The sequence below is a fragment of the Eptesicus fuscus genome, chromosome 6 (genome assembly GCF_027574615.1).
Source record: "Eptesicus fuscus isolate TK198812 chromosome 6, DD_ASM_mEF_20220401, whole genome shotgun sequence".
NCBI lineage: Eukaryota > Metazoa > Chordata > Mammalia > Chiroptera > Vespertilionidae > Eptesicus > Eptesicus fuscus.
The window spans coordinates 85,033,892-85,050,505 of NC_072478.1; the positions used below are offsets into that span (position 1 = coordinate 85,033,892).

General features: G+C 48.5%; 1 protein-coding gene across 1 annotated transcript in view; it reads right to left on the reverse strand.

Annotated features, from left to right (window-relative positions):
• Positions 1–3,914: 3,914 nt before the first annotated feature.
• The window catches only part of LOC103285324 (dihydropyrimidinase-related protein 3), a 57,821-nt gene continuing 45,121 nt past the window's right edge, over positions 3,915–16,614 (reverse strand). Inside the window, exons 8-14 of the mRNA XM_008140731.2 lie at positions 14,715–14,835; positions 10,495–10,651; positions 9,662–9,803; positions 8,370–8,540; positions 6,990–7,169; positions 5,797–5,959; positions 3,915–4,439 (exon numbers count right to left, since the gene is read on the reverse strand). Of these exons, the coding sequence (XP_008138953.1) occupies positions 4,351–4,439; positions 5,797–5,959; positions 6,990–7,169; positions 8,370–8,540; positions 9,662–9,803; positions 10,495–10,651; positions 14,715–14,835 (1,023 nt within the window). The 3' untranslated portion in view covers positions 3,915–4,350. The remainder of the gene's footprint in view (positions 4,440–5,796; positions 5,960–6,989; positions 7,170–8,369; positions 8,541–9,661; positions 9,804–10,494; positions 10,652–14,714; positions 14,836–16,614) is intronic.

Genomic DNA, 16,614 nt, shown 5'->3' on the forward strand with positions numbered 1-16,614 from the left:
TTTTAAAAGAAAAGAAACAACATTCTAGATCCAGCTTTGCTTAAGTCTACCCAAATCTACCCCTGATGTTTTCAGTTATAAACTTTTCCAAAAAAAAAAAAAAAAATCTTTGCATACTCTAGTCTAACATTTGCAATGAAAAATGTTCTATGTAAATTGTAATTAGGTCCAGAAGTGTTTCCCCAAAAGGGTTTGGTGGAATGTTAGAAGATGATAAGTAGATAAAAAATAGTTTGAGAGCCTTGAATTGGACAGATTTTTAAAGACAGGATTTCTAAGAGCTTTGAATTTGATGACATACACATAACTCTCTCAAAGGAGTGGACATAGTTAATAATCCTTTCTAACACTCATGAGATTCCTTGGGACCAGCTTGCTAAAGAATATACTTTGCAACATGCTTAGTTTGCATTTTCTCTAATTGCAGGCCTTTACAAAGAAGCAATGCTTTTAAGCAGTGGTCGGCAAACTGCAGCTCACGAGCCATATGCGGCTCTTTGGCCCCTTGAGTGTGGCTCTTCCACAAAATACCACGTGCAGGCGCGCACGTACAGTGTGATCGAAACTTCGTGGCCCATGCGCAGAAGTCAGTTTTCGACTCTCAAAAGAAATTTCAATCGTTGTACTGTTGATATTTGGCTCTGTTGACTAATGAGTTTGCCAACCACTGCTTTAAGGGAATGACACAACAAAGAACAAACAAAGAAATAAAAAAAGGCATTTACACTAATAACAAATTTGATTATATATATATTAGATGCCCGATGCATGAAAATTCATGCACTGGAGCGGGGGGTACCTCAGCCCGGCCTGCCCCCTCTCACAGTCCGGGAGCCCTCAGGGGCGGGAGTCAACCCAGCCATCAGGGGAAGGCGACACCCCATCACACCTCTGCTGCTGCCACTGCTGGCAGTGCAAGCCTTGGCCAGCCCTGGGCGACTGGGGGGTTGAGCGCCGCCATCTTTGAGGGTGTGACAGTCAATTAGCATATTCCCTCTTTATTAGATAGAAAATATATATATTATAAACTTAGTAATTCCCCCAAGTTTTAACAATAGTCATCAAACTCTTTAGCCAAATAAAAGCTCAACCTCAACTGAAAAGATAGGGACTCCCCATGTTTTCTCTGGATAACTCTGTTTTCATCAGATCCACCCCCCTTACCAACCATTTCAGTTTTACTGATTTTAATCATTTGGGTCAATGTCATGTCACACACAGAAAAGACAGAACGACATCTGTGATTTTATAGTTATTTTAATAACCAGGTTTACATGAACAGTCACTTGATGAACTTTTTTTTTTTTTTTCTTAATCTCAGCTAAACTCAAAACACAGTTTTCTTCACGGTTCAAACCAAACAGCTCTTCACATTCCAGAGCCGCCTCACAGCTACCACAGATCACAGGGAGGTCACTGTCCGTCCACAGTCACCAGACACAGAACTGAACACCCGCACACCACTTTCCAAAGAGGGGACTGACGACGGATGCTGGCTGCCGGGACAGCCCAGGTGTACGTCTGGGGCTCCAGCCGGACTTTTCCGGGAGAGAAGGCCTGGGGTGCTTGTGTAACTCGTCACCCTGTTGGGAAGGGCTACTCAGGGTGAGTGAAAGTCCAGGCTTAGGATGGAGGCCTTCAGAGCAGACGGTGACTCTCTGGGTGTCGTTACAGAGACAGAGACCAATGGATGACGGGACTTTGAAGAAAACCCATTTTCGAGATGGCTACAACCCCGCCAGTTTCAGAAAACTTAGAAACAGAAGTATCTCTGCTGGGGTGACTGAATGAACAGTTCCTCAAATACCTTTCAAGTGCCCAAGATCGTAGCTCTCCCACACGGAACCCTAGCTGATTGCCATCTGGGTTTAGGGACAACGTGGGGAGGTTGAGGGTAGGGGAGCAGGCGGGGTATCCTTAGAGGGGGGCCAGGCCAAGATAGGAGACAGCAAAAGAAAGCCTGGGAGGAAGGCAGAAGACCCAGCAAACCCTCCCACAGCTGGAGGAGGTGCCGGTGAATTCTGAGAGGGCCTGACTCACTGTGGTGATCTCTTCCTAAACTCGCGTGTATGGGGCTCTTTGATGTGTCTTATGGAACAGGACAGATTGGAATATAAAATTTAACTTAAGTAACAAGGAACCAGAAATCGAAGTCAACAGTGGGAGTGTTCTTGGAATTCCCAGGAATTTCTACGCTTGGGAAGTTACTAATAGGCATGAAGAAAGGCGGGCTTTTCTAAGATCGTGTTCCCAGCATCGAGGCATGAAGGGGCTCCACAGCAGGGGAAGCTCGTGGAGAACATAAGTCCTGGTTGAATGTTTCACTCAGAAGTTCCAAGTGCGGCCAACTGGGCCAGGAAACATTGATTTTCATGGCAGAGAGAGGTCAGGAAGGATGAGCTGGACTCAGGGGCTGGTAACAGCAGCCGATGGTACAGAAGTGGCTGATCCCACTAGTTATTTACGTGTCTTTTCCTCCATCTGGTGATTGTGGCTGGTACTGCAACAAATCCTAAATCCCAGCCCAGCCAATGAGGTATATGGAATATGCTTCTGACAGAACAAGCTAGCTGCCTGTCTGCACAACTGCCACTCCCAGTTTGAAACAGGCTCCCACATCTTTGAGTTATAAACCACGAGCTACACCCTCCCCTTCACTTACGCTTCCTTAAAATAAAGGCACCATGGAAAAGCCTTAAAGGTAGCAAGTTCCCTCTTTTAAGAGGAAATCCTCTTTTTCATAACTGGAAGAGAAATGAGCTTAGTTAGGGGGAATCCTCTCCCTTGGCTATGTCCACACACCTCTCCAGCCACGTATTCTCTTCCACTTAAAACCGGCAGTTGGGTTCCTCCCAAACACCTGGAAGGTGTTTGGGGCCTCTCTTCAAAGTACCTAGTACACAGGGTTACGAGTTCTACCAGCTGGATCCCAGCACAGAAGTCAGATCGCAGGTGAAATACATTTTTTTCCTGCACAGGGACTCCTTAGTTCTACAATCTCGTCTGGTTCAGAGAACTTGTTCTGAAGTTGAGTTTGGATGGGGAAGGACGCTCAGCTCTGGCAGACAAGGAAGGTGCCAGGGCTCCTCGCTAGCTTCCTTTACTTATGGGCCACATGTCACTGCCGCCCACCTGGGGAGACGTGGTACCGAACAAGAGCTCCCCACAAAGCTGTGCTGATGGCAGGGGAGACGGCCGGCCTAGGACTGAGCCCCAGAACCATGGTCACACAGCATGCTCTTGCTGCGCCAGGCTGGCCTTCCCAAAGCCCTGCCTGACTCCCACACAAGCTCGGATGCAAGTTAAGGAACACCTACGAAAATCAGCTTTCAACAACAGCGGAAATCCGACTCGCCCAGGGCTGTGCCGGGATCTGGGGGAGACGAAGAGAATCAAACACTCACCACTGGCAGGACCAGCCCCTCACACAAGCTGCCAGGGGCAGGCTGCCCTCCTCAGTTTGAAAAGACCAGCGCGAAGGTGACCTCCACCTCCTGTTCACGGGGAGGTGCTGTGTAAGCGAGGCCGCCCCACCCCGAGGGCCTGTGCGTGCTCCCAGCTGTTGCCTCTTTGCAGCACCAAAGAGGCCGGTAGCGCAAGACCCGAGGAGTGTCTCTCCTCCCTCCTCTCCTCCTTCCCAGCCAGGAAAAGAGAAGCATTTGAAAGCAGCTCTGAGAAAGAGGCCCGGCCAAGCACTGGCACGACCACGTGGAAGCCATGGCTGAGTTTTGGTGTTTTTAATAAAATGCTCAAACACATGAAATCTACTAAGAGAGGACGTGACAAAATCGGGAACCTGAAGACCCCGCCTGCCTTCTCCACTGCCCCTGGACCCTCAGGGGCCATCTTCCAAGGAAATAAATGTACTTCATTAACACAATACACAAGACCCCTTATATTCACCCCCCCACCCCCCTCCCCGTATTCACCCTACCCCAGCCCTCTGAGCTCCCCGCTTTGCTCGGGCTCCCACCACCCACTCACCCCAAATAACTGTGTCCCTTCTGTTCAGTCTCCTGACATCCAGCTTTGTCTGTCCCCTTGTCTTAAGATGCAGCACTACACACGCTCTCAACACTAGATAGCAGACTCCTTACCTTAGTGGCCTGTCTGATTGCATGCATGTAAATGGGGGAGAGGGGTCAACCAAATCGAGGCTAGGCATAAACAAAGCAATATTCGTAAAGCTAGGCAAGCGAGCGTAACATTGGAGAAACATAAGGCTTGAGGCTTATTGATTCTTTAGGTCGTAACTGTTTGGATTCGCTCTCCTTCTTAAATATCGGTGTACCATGTTGGCTTCAAATCAATCTCTTCTTGCTTCTGCCCCTCTCTCTGGGGAGGGGTTGCTTAACTCAGGGATGTGATGTTAGAACGGCCTCCAGGGGGCGCCACGATGCGCTTGCTGGCCGAGCGGACCCCTTCATCCACTTGGGTGCCTGCATTGGCAACACATTCCCAGGGAGAGAAATCGGGAGGGGGGAGGGTGTGGACAAGAGAGAAACGGGATTAATTTTAAGAGTCTAAGCTATTACGTGCCTTCTGGCCTCCTCGCCCAAGAAACTTCCATTCCAGACTTTTCATACCCACCCTCCTGGAACTCACCCTCTGCCAGGGAAAGCCAGGTTTGTATCTGGATTTCATCCGGCCCTCCGCATCATAACAATGGTAATAAAAGCAACGATGGGAGTGTTATGAGAAATAGCTGCTCCATTCACGTGACAAGCAACGTTTTAAGTGTTTCTCCGTTTGTCTTACTCAACTCTCCCCACTATCTTTCCAGAAATGGACTGTTATTGTCCCACTGAAAGAGGAGGTGACTGAGGCTGTGAGGGGCTAGGGTCACAACTGAGAGTGGTGACGGCCAGGCCCCTGCAGCCACAGCACAACAGGAAACACCAGTGAGTCCCTCTGTCCATTCAGAAGGAGCCGGAGAAGCTTAGGGCTGAGGGGAGCCAGGAGCAACAGGAAAGGGCAGAAACACTGGCAAAGACCTCAGCAAAGAGCATGCTGTGACCTCTGGCCATGTCACCTGAGAACTTTTAGCCCTTTTCCTTTGTCTTCCTCCCCGACCTATGTCCCCCTCATCTCTTTTCCTCCCCATCTCCTGCTGCTCCCCTCCTTACCCCCCTTCCTGCCCCCACAGTTTTCTCTTTACACATCTCTGTCCCTTCTTGTTATCCTGCTTCCCTCACTTTTAAATTGTTCATCATAGAGACGCTAACCTACATTTATTTTTTCACAATTTAAGACTACTGGTTGTGGAGGAATTGAATCATTATTTCGTATTTATATCAGGCAGTTCTTAAAGAATAGGTAAGATTCGTGATATGGCTGCCCCAGGGTAAATGTCCAATCAGCAGCCGCTGCTGCTAGCTTGATTACTAGTACGAGGAAGGGCAGAATAAAAATCCTGGGTTGGAAGAAGCTATTGCAATTTGAGCATAAAAAGAATCTGAACTCTCTTTTCACGTGGGCACACTGCATCGCTCTCACAGTCTAATGTAGAAAATCACCATAAATTCACCCCCCCTCCTCCCCGTCCAGGTGTGAGCTCGGAGCAGAACTGGTGTCATTTAAGCCTGCCCTTGCACCTGACTGAGCCTCATCTTGCTTTCTCGGCAGGACTTATATTTATTGGTTCAGCACAAACCATCCTTCTTGCCCAATAACCGGTCCCCTAAAAGGCGGTCTGGGTTCGCTCCAAGGACCACCGTTAGCTTGGAGCACTGAGTCCCCTTCCCCCTTCTCTCCTCCCTTTCTCACTAATGGTCACCATCAGCTTTTCCGACTCACCCGACAGGCTAAATCCCGACTGATGGAGGTTCCTCACAGGCGGGGTCGGCCGAGTGGGGGAGCCCCGGGTGGAGCCTGCGGGGGTGCCCCCCTTGGGCGTGGTGGTCAGGTCAAACACTGGGCCGTCATACATGCCCCTCGGGACGGCGTGCAGGTCTGCCATCTGCGGCAGAGAAAGCACGTCACCAGCTATTCCTTTAACAGCTAAGGGTCTGTTCTAGGCGGTACAACTATATCAGTGCATTAAGTGTGTGCAGTCAGAACAAGGAAAAAGTGTTATTTGAAGGAGAGGAGGAGTATAGAATAAAGGGGGGTGTATGATGGAATGCTGATGAAGGAGGTAGGTGAAGGGTTCTCTAAGGGTGACCTCTGATCTTAAGGATCCAAGAAGCTTGTATGGGCTCTGGTTAGGGAGGGAGGAGGCTGGGGTGCAGAGGTGTGGTGTGGAGGGCAGCGTTCCCAGCAGAGGAAACCGATGGGGGAAACATGAAACAGAAGAACCACCTGTTCGGCCAGAGCAGAGCAGGTGGGAAGGGAGTTCAAACTCCAGGCTCCCAGGGCTGGTCTAACCCTGCTGCGTGGAGCCCTCACTCACCTAAAAGTGACCTGAGACTCCAGGGGGTAGGATGGGGAGCTGGAAAGACAGTTATGGGCCTCACCCCGAGATCCACCAGGGATGCTCTGCTTGTAATGTGTAGGTAGGTAGGTAGATGGATAGATATGCGTGTGTATATATCTGTCTGTCTATCTAGCTATTAAATCAGAAATATAAGATTTTATTTGATGCACAGAACCAGCTAGAAGAATTATAAACATGTGCCCCCGTGGGCCAGCCCTGGACAGAATGGGACAGGGACGAGTGTGGACTCCTGGTTCTCGTTGTAAGCCTTAGAGAGTTAAATTATACATATTAACATTATTTTGAATTATTACCATTTTTAAATTATTTTAAAGAAAAGCACTATGAAATGGGGGAAAATCATTTGAAAAAACCTTTCTTTGACCAAAACGTTTGAAGACCCCTTTCTGTGTGCACTAAATCGGAGCGCGTGTCCCCGGAAGAGACGGACACTGTGCATCTCTTTGGTGGGGTCTAAGCGCAGCGTCCCCTCCCCATCCAGGGTTACTGTCCACGTGGTGCCTGGACAGGACACAGCCCCTCCCACCCCACCCCGGGCTCCCGGCCTCCTCACCTTCCTCCGGGCTTTAATGCGCTTGTAGACATAGTCGGAGAAGGGGCTGCAGGGGGTGAAGCGGCCGGCACCCTGGGTCACGTGCAGGCTGCCATCCTCCAGCATGATCTTTCCCTGGCAGATGACCACCAGGGGAGCCCCACGCAGCTCCATGCCTTCAAAGATGTTATACTCCGCAGCCTAGGGACAGGGGCAGGGGCACAGCCATGGGTATGGGCGTGGGAAGGGGAGAAAGGCAATGTGGCTCTCTTGTGCTTGCGATCCTGCCTTCAGTGGGGCTAGGACTGGCCAGGTAAGCCAGGAAAAGCCTACAAAGCATCCACAAGGGCTCAGTGGGTAGAGGCCCTGGAGACAGAAGCGACCCAAGTACAGGCTGGAATTCCTAGCAAAGAGAAGCACCCAGTCCTTATTAAGGTCCCCACGGTGGAAGTAAATTTTGTCACTGTCAGTGTCCACGGAGAAGCCGGATAAGTATCAGGGAAGCTGTACTTGGCGGCCTTGAGTTGGTGGGTGGGTAGGTGGGTCACATGACCCTTAGGCCCCTGCTAGCTTGAAATGAAATAATGTGATATGACACAATGTCTGACAAAGGCCATTCCCACCAACCAATGGGATATCCCCCTACCTCCTTCATTTATTCAACTAGTGCAAGGCGTCACTGCAAAGTGGTTAAGGGCATCAGTTCAGAGCCATGTTGTCTGTGTTTGAATCCTAGCTTCATTTTCTTGCGGCCAAAATTATTTAATCCCTCGGCACCTCCATTTCCTTATCTACAAAATGAGGATAATGATAGTGCCTGCCCATGGAAGACTGCTGGGGAGATTGAATGGATGACAAGCACAGTGCTTGAAACATAGGTGCTGAAAAAATATGAGCTATTTTTATTTTATTAACAAGTATTAAGCTCCTGTCCACAAGGTACTGGGAATTACCTTCCACCTGAAACTCCTCCTGATGACATCAGTGCTGGTCACCCCTTCTCCCCCTTCCCCCATTCTTTTTCCCTCCAGGCACAAGGCACCACTGCATTTCCTGCCCTCCCGGAGGAAGCTGTGGCTACAGGACGGGCTTTGGCCAATGCAGCATGACAGGAAGTGACATGATGGGAAAGCTTTCGGAGAACCATGTAGAGATGACATCTCTATGGGCCTCCGTCCCCGAGTGACGATGGTAGGCAGAGCCCTTCTGCTGACTCATTTTGGAAGGCGGGAGTGAGAACTAAACTGTTGAGGTTGGAAGTCACTGAGAACTCGGGATGGTTTGTTATTGGAACACATCCTAGCCTAACTACCTTGGCACACCACATACACCCATCTCTCCTGACCAAGTTCCCTCAACGCATTCCCCTCCCCGACCCACGCCTGCCGGCTCCAGCCTCACCGACTGGTGGTTCTTGGCAGAGACGATCTTTACAGCATCTGGATCCCAGATCACCAGGTCGCTGTCGGAACCCACAGATATTCTTCCCTTGCGGGGATACAGGTTGAAGATCTTTGCAGCATTTGTGCTCGTCACAGCCACAAACTGGTTTTCATCCATTTTCCCTGTGGCCTATGGAAATATAATTTTTTTTTTATTGTCAATGCAGGGCTTCTAAGCTCAGAGCAGGGTGACCACAAAGGCCCCAAAATACAAACAGGAGCCTCTGAGGTTGTGAGCACAGAACCACACCCAGCAAGCTTTCAGAACCGGCTGGGCTGTCCGGGTCGCCCAGGCAAAACGATTAAACTCAAGGCTCACGAGGGAAGTTACTGCTCCTGGAGTATGTTCTTTTTCCTCTGGTTACGTGCATACATTTACTTACTTTTACCCCTTCTAATTCCCATAGGGGTTGTAGAGAGTTCACACTAAAAACAAAGTGACGATGAGCCCATTTTTTAAATATGTGTTTGTATTTGCACACACATAGGATAACTATGGAAGAACCTCACCCAAATGTTAACAGTGGTTATCCCTGAGGAGTGGAATTTATGAGTAATTTTTGTTTTCTTTCATGAATGTGGTGTGTGTTTTTTCAGTGGTTTCCAAGTGTTCTTTATCAAGAAGGTACTATGTTGGTAATATATATACCATATTTTCCGGCATATAGGACGACTGGGAGTATAGAAGATTTTCCTGGGTTAAAAAGTCGTCTTATATGCCGGAAAATACGGTGTGTGTGTGTGTGTGTGTGTGTATAATTTTTAAACAATTCTAGATAGTGCCAAGATAAACACATACATACACTCACAAATACATAACAATGTAAAAAAAAATAAAATCTAAGTAGTATGTAAGAGGAGAGACAAAAGTATTTATCTTTTCTCTCTTCTCAAAACAAAAGGCCCAGGTAAGAAAAAAAGAATTTAGCTTAAAATCTAGCTTCCTGGTAGCCAAAAAGAAAAGGGAAACTTGGTGGATTACACTGTATAGATAAATGAGGCATCAGAGCATACACATCCTATTGGGCTCTGAAATGAGTGTCTCTAGAGTTTTTCTAAAATAGAACAGAGGGACATGACCAATGTAAAATACTAATCACTAATTTTACTGAAATCTTTGAGAGAACTTTCATTTGCATGGCTATTTTTTTTGGCAGCTTAGATAATGTTAACAAGGAAAATAAAACCAGGCCCTTTTGCCAGAAGACACCGATGCACGGCCTGGCTACCCTCCCATGACCTGATCCTTACCACAGCCTTGTCCCAGATGACAGACATCCGCTCCTCCACCCCATTGGTGCCTTCAGGAATGGCTGTGAAGTTGTCCTTCCCGATCGCTTTCTGGGCGGTGCTGAAGGTGCAGTGGGCACTGCCAGAGAGCTGCAGGTCCCCACTGGCAAAGGAGGAAAGCTCCACGTGAATGGGACAGGTGGCCAGAGGCACCGCAGGGGCCCAGACTCAAGTGTCTAGTGTCAGTTTGGAGTGCCATGACCTGAGTTTGGAACCCTCCCTCTACCTCTTGCCAACTATGTGAACTTGGGTGAATGTCTTCCCTGCTCTGGGACTTGGTTACCCCATCTGGAAAAATGAGGGGGTGGGATTAGATCATCTCTTGTGTAACAAAACAGAGGGGACCCAAATGAGTGATGGGACTGATCTGCAGAGAGAAACAGCAAACAAGTCCCCTATAATTTGGGTTAGGTGGTCATCATGACCAGCTGTTCAAATTTCGGCCAATAATTTAGTCCCTCTGACCCTCAGCCTCTTAATCTGTAAAACGGTTATGAAAGTCCCTCACTCATCAAGTTATAAGGGACAATGAGATCATGTGTGTGGTCTCACCCTAATGCCTGGCACACAAAACACATGAACTGCTGTTACCATTATAAATGTAATTACTGTAGTATTTTTACAAACACAATGGGAAAGAGCCTGTTGTCTGCCCTCCAGATTGCAGGGGAATTCTCAACGTGTTTCCTCACAGCAGACCCAAGTCCAGCTGATGGATGGGCTGCCCTAGGCCTCATCCCACCAGCCCCAGGATGTTTCCACGCAATGAGAGCTGCTTGTCATTCTGCACCAACCTGGCCAGCAAGGAGTTGATGTAGTCAGGAGTGGTCGGGTCAGGACTCAGAGGTGGGGATGTCACAAATGCAGCTGCCTTGGCCCAGTTCTTGCTCCAGTAATGGGTTCCATCTGTGCCAAGGCTGGCAGTGATGGGCTCTCCAAACACCACGTTTCCTACAAGGGGTAGGCAAAGAGTTTGCATAAGGTACTGCTACCCTGGGCACGTCTTAGATAATCATAGCCTCTTTGCCTACTCAAGGCTGTGGCTCTGGAAACAGACAGGCCTGGGTTCAAGTCCACATTCCCACCTTTGCTAAGCCTCTGCTTTTCTAGCTAAGTGGGGGGCGGGAAGCATTCCTCAGATTACAAGAAGCCACTGCTTGCAAAATACAGTATTAATTCTCAAATTTTGAGGCAAATTAAAATGGAAAGCAAAAGAAAAATATATATATTGATTTTAAGATTCACCCTCATTTCAGAAATATTAAAATGTGGCCCGGCTGGTGTGATTCAGTGGTTGAGCATCAACCTATGAACCAGGAGGTCACGGTTCGACTCCCAGTCAGGGCACATGCCCAGGTTGGGGGCTCAATCCCCAGAGTGGGGCATACAGGAGGCAGCCAATCAATGATTCTCTCTCATCATTGATGTTTCTATCTCTCTCTTCCTTCCTCTCTGAAATCAATAAAAATATATATATAAAAAAAGAAATATTAAAATGTAGAATAGGTCCATCCTGGAATTGATGAAACAAAATAATGTCCACTTCCCAGGCTTGTGAAAATAAAAGGATTTGGCATGTACAAAATGTCTGCCACAAAGGATATGCCCAATAAATCTAATTTCTTTATACCTCCTCCTTCTTCCCACTGTAGGGCTCCAAAGCCCCAAATGTGTCCACATCACTGGGAACAGCTAGATCCTGCTGCTCCAAGGACATGCATTGGTTCCACAAAGTAAAACCCACTCCATAGATTAGAGGCTCTCATGATCTTTTCCATCATGTCTATTACTCACTAACCCAAGGCAAGGAATGATTTGCTCAAGGACCCCCAATAACCTGGGGCACATCAAAGATGAGGCTCGCTTCTTGGTCCCTATGTCTGGAATTAGGGACTTAAATACAAATCAAGGAGAAGGATATTGGGAAATACACTGATCTAAGCTTCTGTCCAACTTCTTAAAAAAGGGATGATACAGAAGGCAAATACAGAAGGTGGGTTGGTACCAAGATTCTCTGCGCCAGGATCCTGGGCTAGAGATGGCTTGCATTGCCCTAGGCTTCTTTAGCTTCGGTTCTTCATCTTCTACATTCAAGTTCCCCACAAGGTTGAAGTTTAGCAAGGCTCTATGGCCAGGATTATAAATAGGTGTTTGCCTTGCTCCAACTGTTATCAGTTGATTTTGTTTGACTGAAATTCTGCATAAGGAAGAATTCTAATAATGTTTCTGACTTCACCAGAAAAGACTCAGGATCGATTCGTAATGTCTGCCGTGGGCAAAATAAGGAAGCAATGGCAACGATTCATACAGGAGTGGGCAAAAGTAGGTTTATAGTCATGAGTTACATGCTTTTAAGTTACTAAAGCTATTGTGGTAATCATAACCTGCATGTCTTTTTCCATAGGAGAAACTGTAAACCTACTTTTGCCAACCCCTGTATATGACACCCCAGCTCTTTGGGATGACGGTAAAAAAGGATCCGCACATGACTAATGAGAACTTCAAGGGCTCTCCAAAAATATTTACCAAACTGAAGCACACAGGGCCACAAAGAAATGAAGAAATGAAAGCCAAGGCAAGCACTCAAGTACCATCAAGAGAAATGACAACTTTAAAAGCGGAAGAACCCTCCCTTTGGACTATTTATAGAGGGAAGAGTAGCATAAGCAAAGACTGGCATTAGACCTGGGCTTGAATACTAGCTCTCCAAGCTGGGAGAGAGCTGGACAAGGTGAGCTGCAATTTCCTGTTCTGAAACTGGGAGTAAAAATGCCTATTTCTCAGGGTTCTTTGAGAATTTTACATCATAATAAATTTAAAGTGCAAGCATACCTCATTTTACTGCACTTTGCAAATACTGTGTTTTTGACAAATTGAAAACGATTTGACTTGAAGTCTTAGAGGATGGTTAGCAATTTTTAGCAATAAAGTATTTTAAATTAGTGCGTGTACATTGCTTTTTAGACATAATGCTAATGCACACTTAATAGGCTACAGTGTAGTGTAAACATAACTTTTATATATACACTGGGAAACCGAAAATTCATGTGTAATCTGCTTTATTGGGGTATTTACTTTATTGCGGTGGTTGGGAACCAAATCTGCAACATCTCCGAGATATGCCTGTACTAGTATTTTATCTCAGTTGGTCTTCATAAACTGTAGATCCCTAATATTAATTCTGAGCAGCAATGCTGAGCTGCTAGAGAGCACTTGGTGATGGAACACACGGGGGGCTTATAGAGTAACGTGCTCAGCAGGGAGGAGGGAATCCTGCTACCCTCTGTCTTCCTGTCCGAATGCCCTTGACTCTCTCCCAGGAAATGACAGCTCATTCGAGGCTTATTGGCTTCAATCTCAGCAGCCAGTTTTTTGTCACTGAAATAATGTAACCCTTCCACCCTAGAGACACACTGTCCTTGTCCTTGCTGGCGAATCATGACCCAAAAGGCCAAGGGTGAGGAATTTTTCCACACGAGGTTTAAAACAAGACCCAGTATATCACTGAAACACTGTCCTGGGCCCCCCCAGGTCACCCTGAGAATGGGTCCCAGGCAGGACACAGCCATCGGCAGAAGGCACCGGTACGAGGATGGCTATGGTAGTGGGTCATGGGAAGAGGTGTGGGGGGTGTCCTCAGTGCTCTTTTCTTGCTTTTTCTTTGTCTGCCTTTCTCCAAGAATGGATAAGGAAAATGGGGCTGCTTTCCTGGTGCTCGCCCGATGACTCATCCCCAATGGAGCAACCACATCATGTCATGTGGAGACACTGAAAAGCTGAGAGAGGAAACAGCAGGCTTACTGGGAGCAGCGCAAGACAGGAGGTGCCCGGAATCTGCCAGCTAGAAAGACCGTCTAGACAATTAGGACCATTCCCTTCCCTTTGCCAGAGGCCACGCAGCTGAACACAGCCGTCAGTCAGCTGGACTATTTTCAGCCATCCTGGTCCCTCACATCTGGAGGTTCACAGACCGGTTCTGAGTTTGGTAGATGACTCACTCACTGTGGGTCTCTCCACTTCCAGAACAGCCACAGCACACCGTGGTCACAGTCATACAACTGGGCCCAGTAAATCCTCGCTCCCAACCAAACACAGAGCCGCACACCTCCAGTTCCTCAACCACCGTTCACAAGTGAGCCCATTAGTCTCCCAGGAAGGACAAGAATGAAAAGCAGAAAAGAAAGCTTTGAAATGAGAGTAAACTTTAGCTTAGCGCAAGGTGAGCGAATGATGTCCAAGTTAACAGCAATGGAGGAAAGTGGTCGAAGGCAGTGGGGACGGAGCCTGGGTCATGAAGGTCATGCCACCCATACAACCCCTTTTTGAAAAAATAACTTGTCTTTCCCTGTGGGGCTCAGGGGTAGGACCCTGCCCTTAGTCCTGCCAATCAATTACACCATCCAGAGCAGATCCTGGATCAGGGATGAGGCCATCACAGTCCTGAGGACTTGGGCTTGAGCTGTTGAAAGACAACAGGCATTTATTCTAGTCACTATTCATACTGAAAATAAGGCCACCAGAGAGGCCAGCAGACCCAAGATAGGAGAGTGACAGAACCCTAATCTCCTTATTTAACCCCCTTGCTGTGGCCACGCCTGAAATACCTGCAACCAATAATTTACTTTTGTTTCTGTAAGTCAGTTTGAGTCGGGTCTTTGACTTCCGCACCCAATATAATCTTGATTAATGTGTCCATTTATAAAGCTCAGGTAATGTGAACTGACAGTAAAAGAAAAAAGGGAGGAAAACGAAGCAAGTCTCCAAAGAACTGATTCAGGCTGTGTCATCTGGAGAAAACCACCAACCCTTCCTGAGCCTCAGTTTACTCCTCTGCCCGGTGAGATTAATACTGGGATCCTGTTATCCACGGGAACGCAGAAATGCGCTGCCATGGATGAGGGGCTTCCCAGGGAGCGAGGCAATGAGCAAAACAGGCACCATTTGCACAGGATACCCCGGGAGGAGAGGAGACGTGGAGCGTCAGAGCCCCGAGACCTTCGGGAGCACGAGTCACCTTTTTTCCTGGCTTGTGAGATGAGGTCGGCCGCGCTCTTGCTCATGACCTTCGTGACATAGAGAGGGCAGTTGGTTTGGCTGGCGATAGTGATGGCACGGAACACAGCCTCAGCTTCCAGCTGGAAAAAAAAAAAAAAAAAAGGCCCCTGAAGTCAACAGGAATGGGAGCCTCTCAAAGCCACCACTCCCACCTCCACACACTGAGAACACGGCGGAGGCTAAAAGCCCAGCGCTGAACGCACTGGGTCTAAATCTCATAGAGCGCTTCCTGGCTGTGGACTTGACTGAGCTTCCCAGGGCCTCCGCCCCTCACCTGTGGCATGGAGCTCAGGAGAGGCCAGCGCGGGGCCTGGCACAGAGCAAACACTGCCTCCGTGCAGCTAGTTTTTCCTTAGCCTTTCTCTCCCCTCCCTGTGATGATCACAAAGGCTACATGTGATGGAAGCCTTTGCTCCCCAATCTTCCCAGGGCAAGTTCTCCAGCAAAACACAACCCCAACACCAATGGCATGAAATAACCAGCCTAGGCGATGAGGCGCCATGCGTCTTCCAATCCTCGCCTGCATCAGCCGGTGGTCAGTGAAGGGTTAATTCCAGCAGGCACGTCCGATACTAATAATTCCCAGGCTTCTCCACACAAAGGCTTCTTTTGTTATCAATCTCCTCCACCCCACCCCAATGTGGAATTCATGTTTGCAAAGAGGCTAACCAGCCCAGTCCCATTTATTAAGTAAGAAAGCATGCGTTTCCCTTATTTTACTAACAAAGCAGGGTCCTCAAACGGGCCCAGGCTTTCTCAAACGGCCTGGATCTGAGTTCTGGTCTTGCCACTTAGAAGTGGGGTGACCTCAGGTACCTCAAACCACCTCCTAAAGCCTCAGTTTCCTTGGCCCTAAAGTGGGGATAATAGGACCTGTCACAGATGGTTGTTCTGAGCACTACAAGAGTTCACCCATGCAAGGCGACCTGCCCACTCCCGGGACGAGGCCAGTGTTCCTTGAAGGTTGGTCTTGGTGCTGATGGCAGCTTCCGACTGGTATACGAGAGCCTGTGTTATACCCAAAGTTACTACCCAATTCAGCCCAAAGCAGAGACACTGGCGTGTTTCCATTCAATCGGCAACGTTTTGGATGGCTATGACATTCCGGTTAGCCTATCCAGCCCAACCCTTTCAAAAAGACCAAAAATAGCTTGCAGATGCCCGACGCAAACCAGCTCCTGCCTGTGGTGAGCGTGGCTCAGCAGACAGACTTTTAAGAACTCAGCTGGTCCAGCTGGCGTCCCCCAGGCTGCCCTTTGTTCCACGTGGATGAGACCCTGGAGGCCACCAACCCCAGGGAAACTCGGCCACCTTCCTGAAGCTCCCGGAGCAGTGTCTCTGAGCCTCGGGCTCAGCTCTTGAGCAGCATCACTCAGCTGGTGCCTGGGTGTGCTCTGAACCTAAGAGGGGCTGGCTCCTCCCATGCCCAGTCCTCCCTCTTCATACCTCTGCTGACCTCTCCAGCCGCCCTATGACCTCAGTGACCTCTGCCTGGGCCCCTTTGATCTCCCTCCCTCCCAGCACTGCAGGTTTGTCAGCACCTTGACAACATGACTATCTTTGGAAGGTTACATCACTCTCCAGCTTCCCCCAAAAGGGCTTCCAGGGTTGTTGGGATCTGCCTCCCAGAGGCTTTCTACTAAAAAGGAGACGGGAACAGGGAGGAACGGGGTGTGTGGGGGGGTTGGACAAACAAACCAAGGGACAAAAATAGACTTTGCTCAGAAATCCCCTGGCTGCTGCTGAAGGATCTATCTCGCCAGCACATCTCCACAGTGACCAGCATTTAAGAGAAGTGTCACCCACAGCGCCGATCACCCTGGCCTACCTGCATTGTGTAAACTTCCTTCAGACACAAT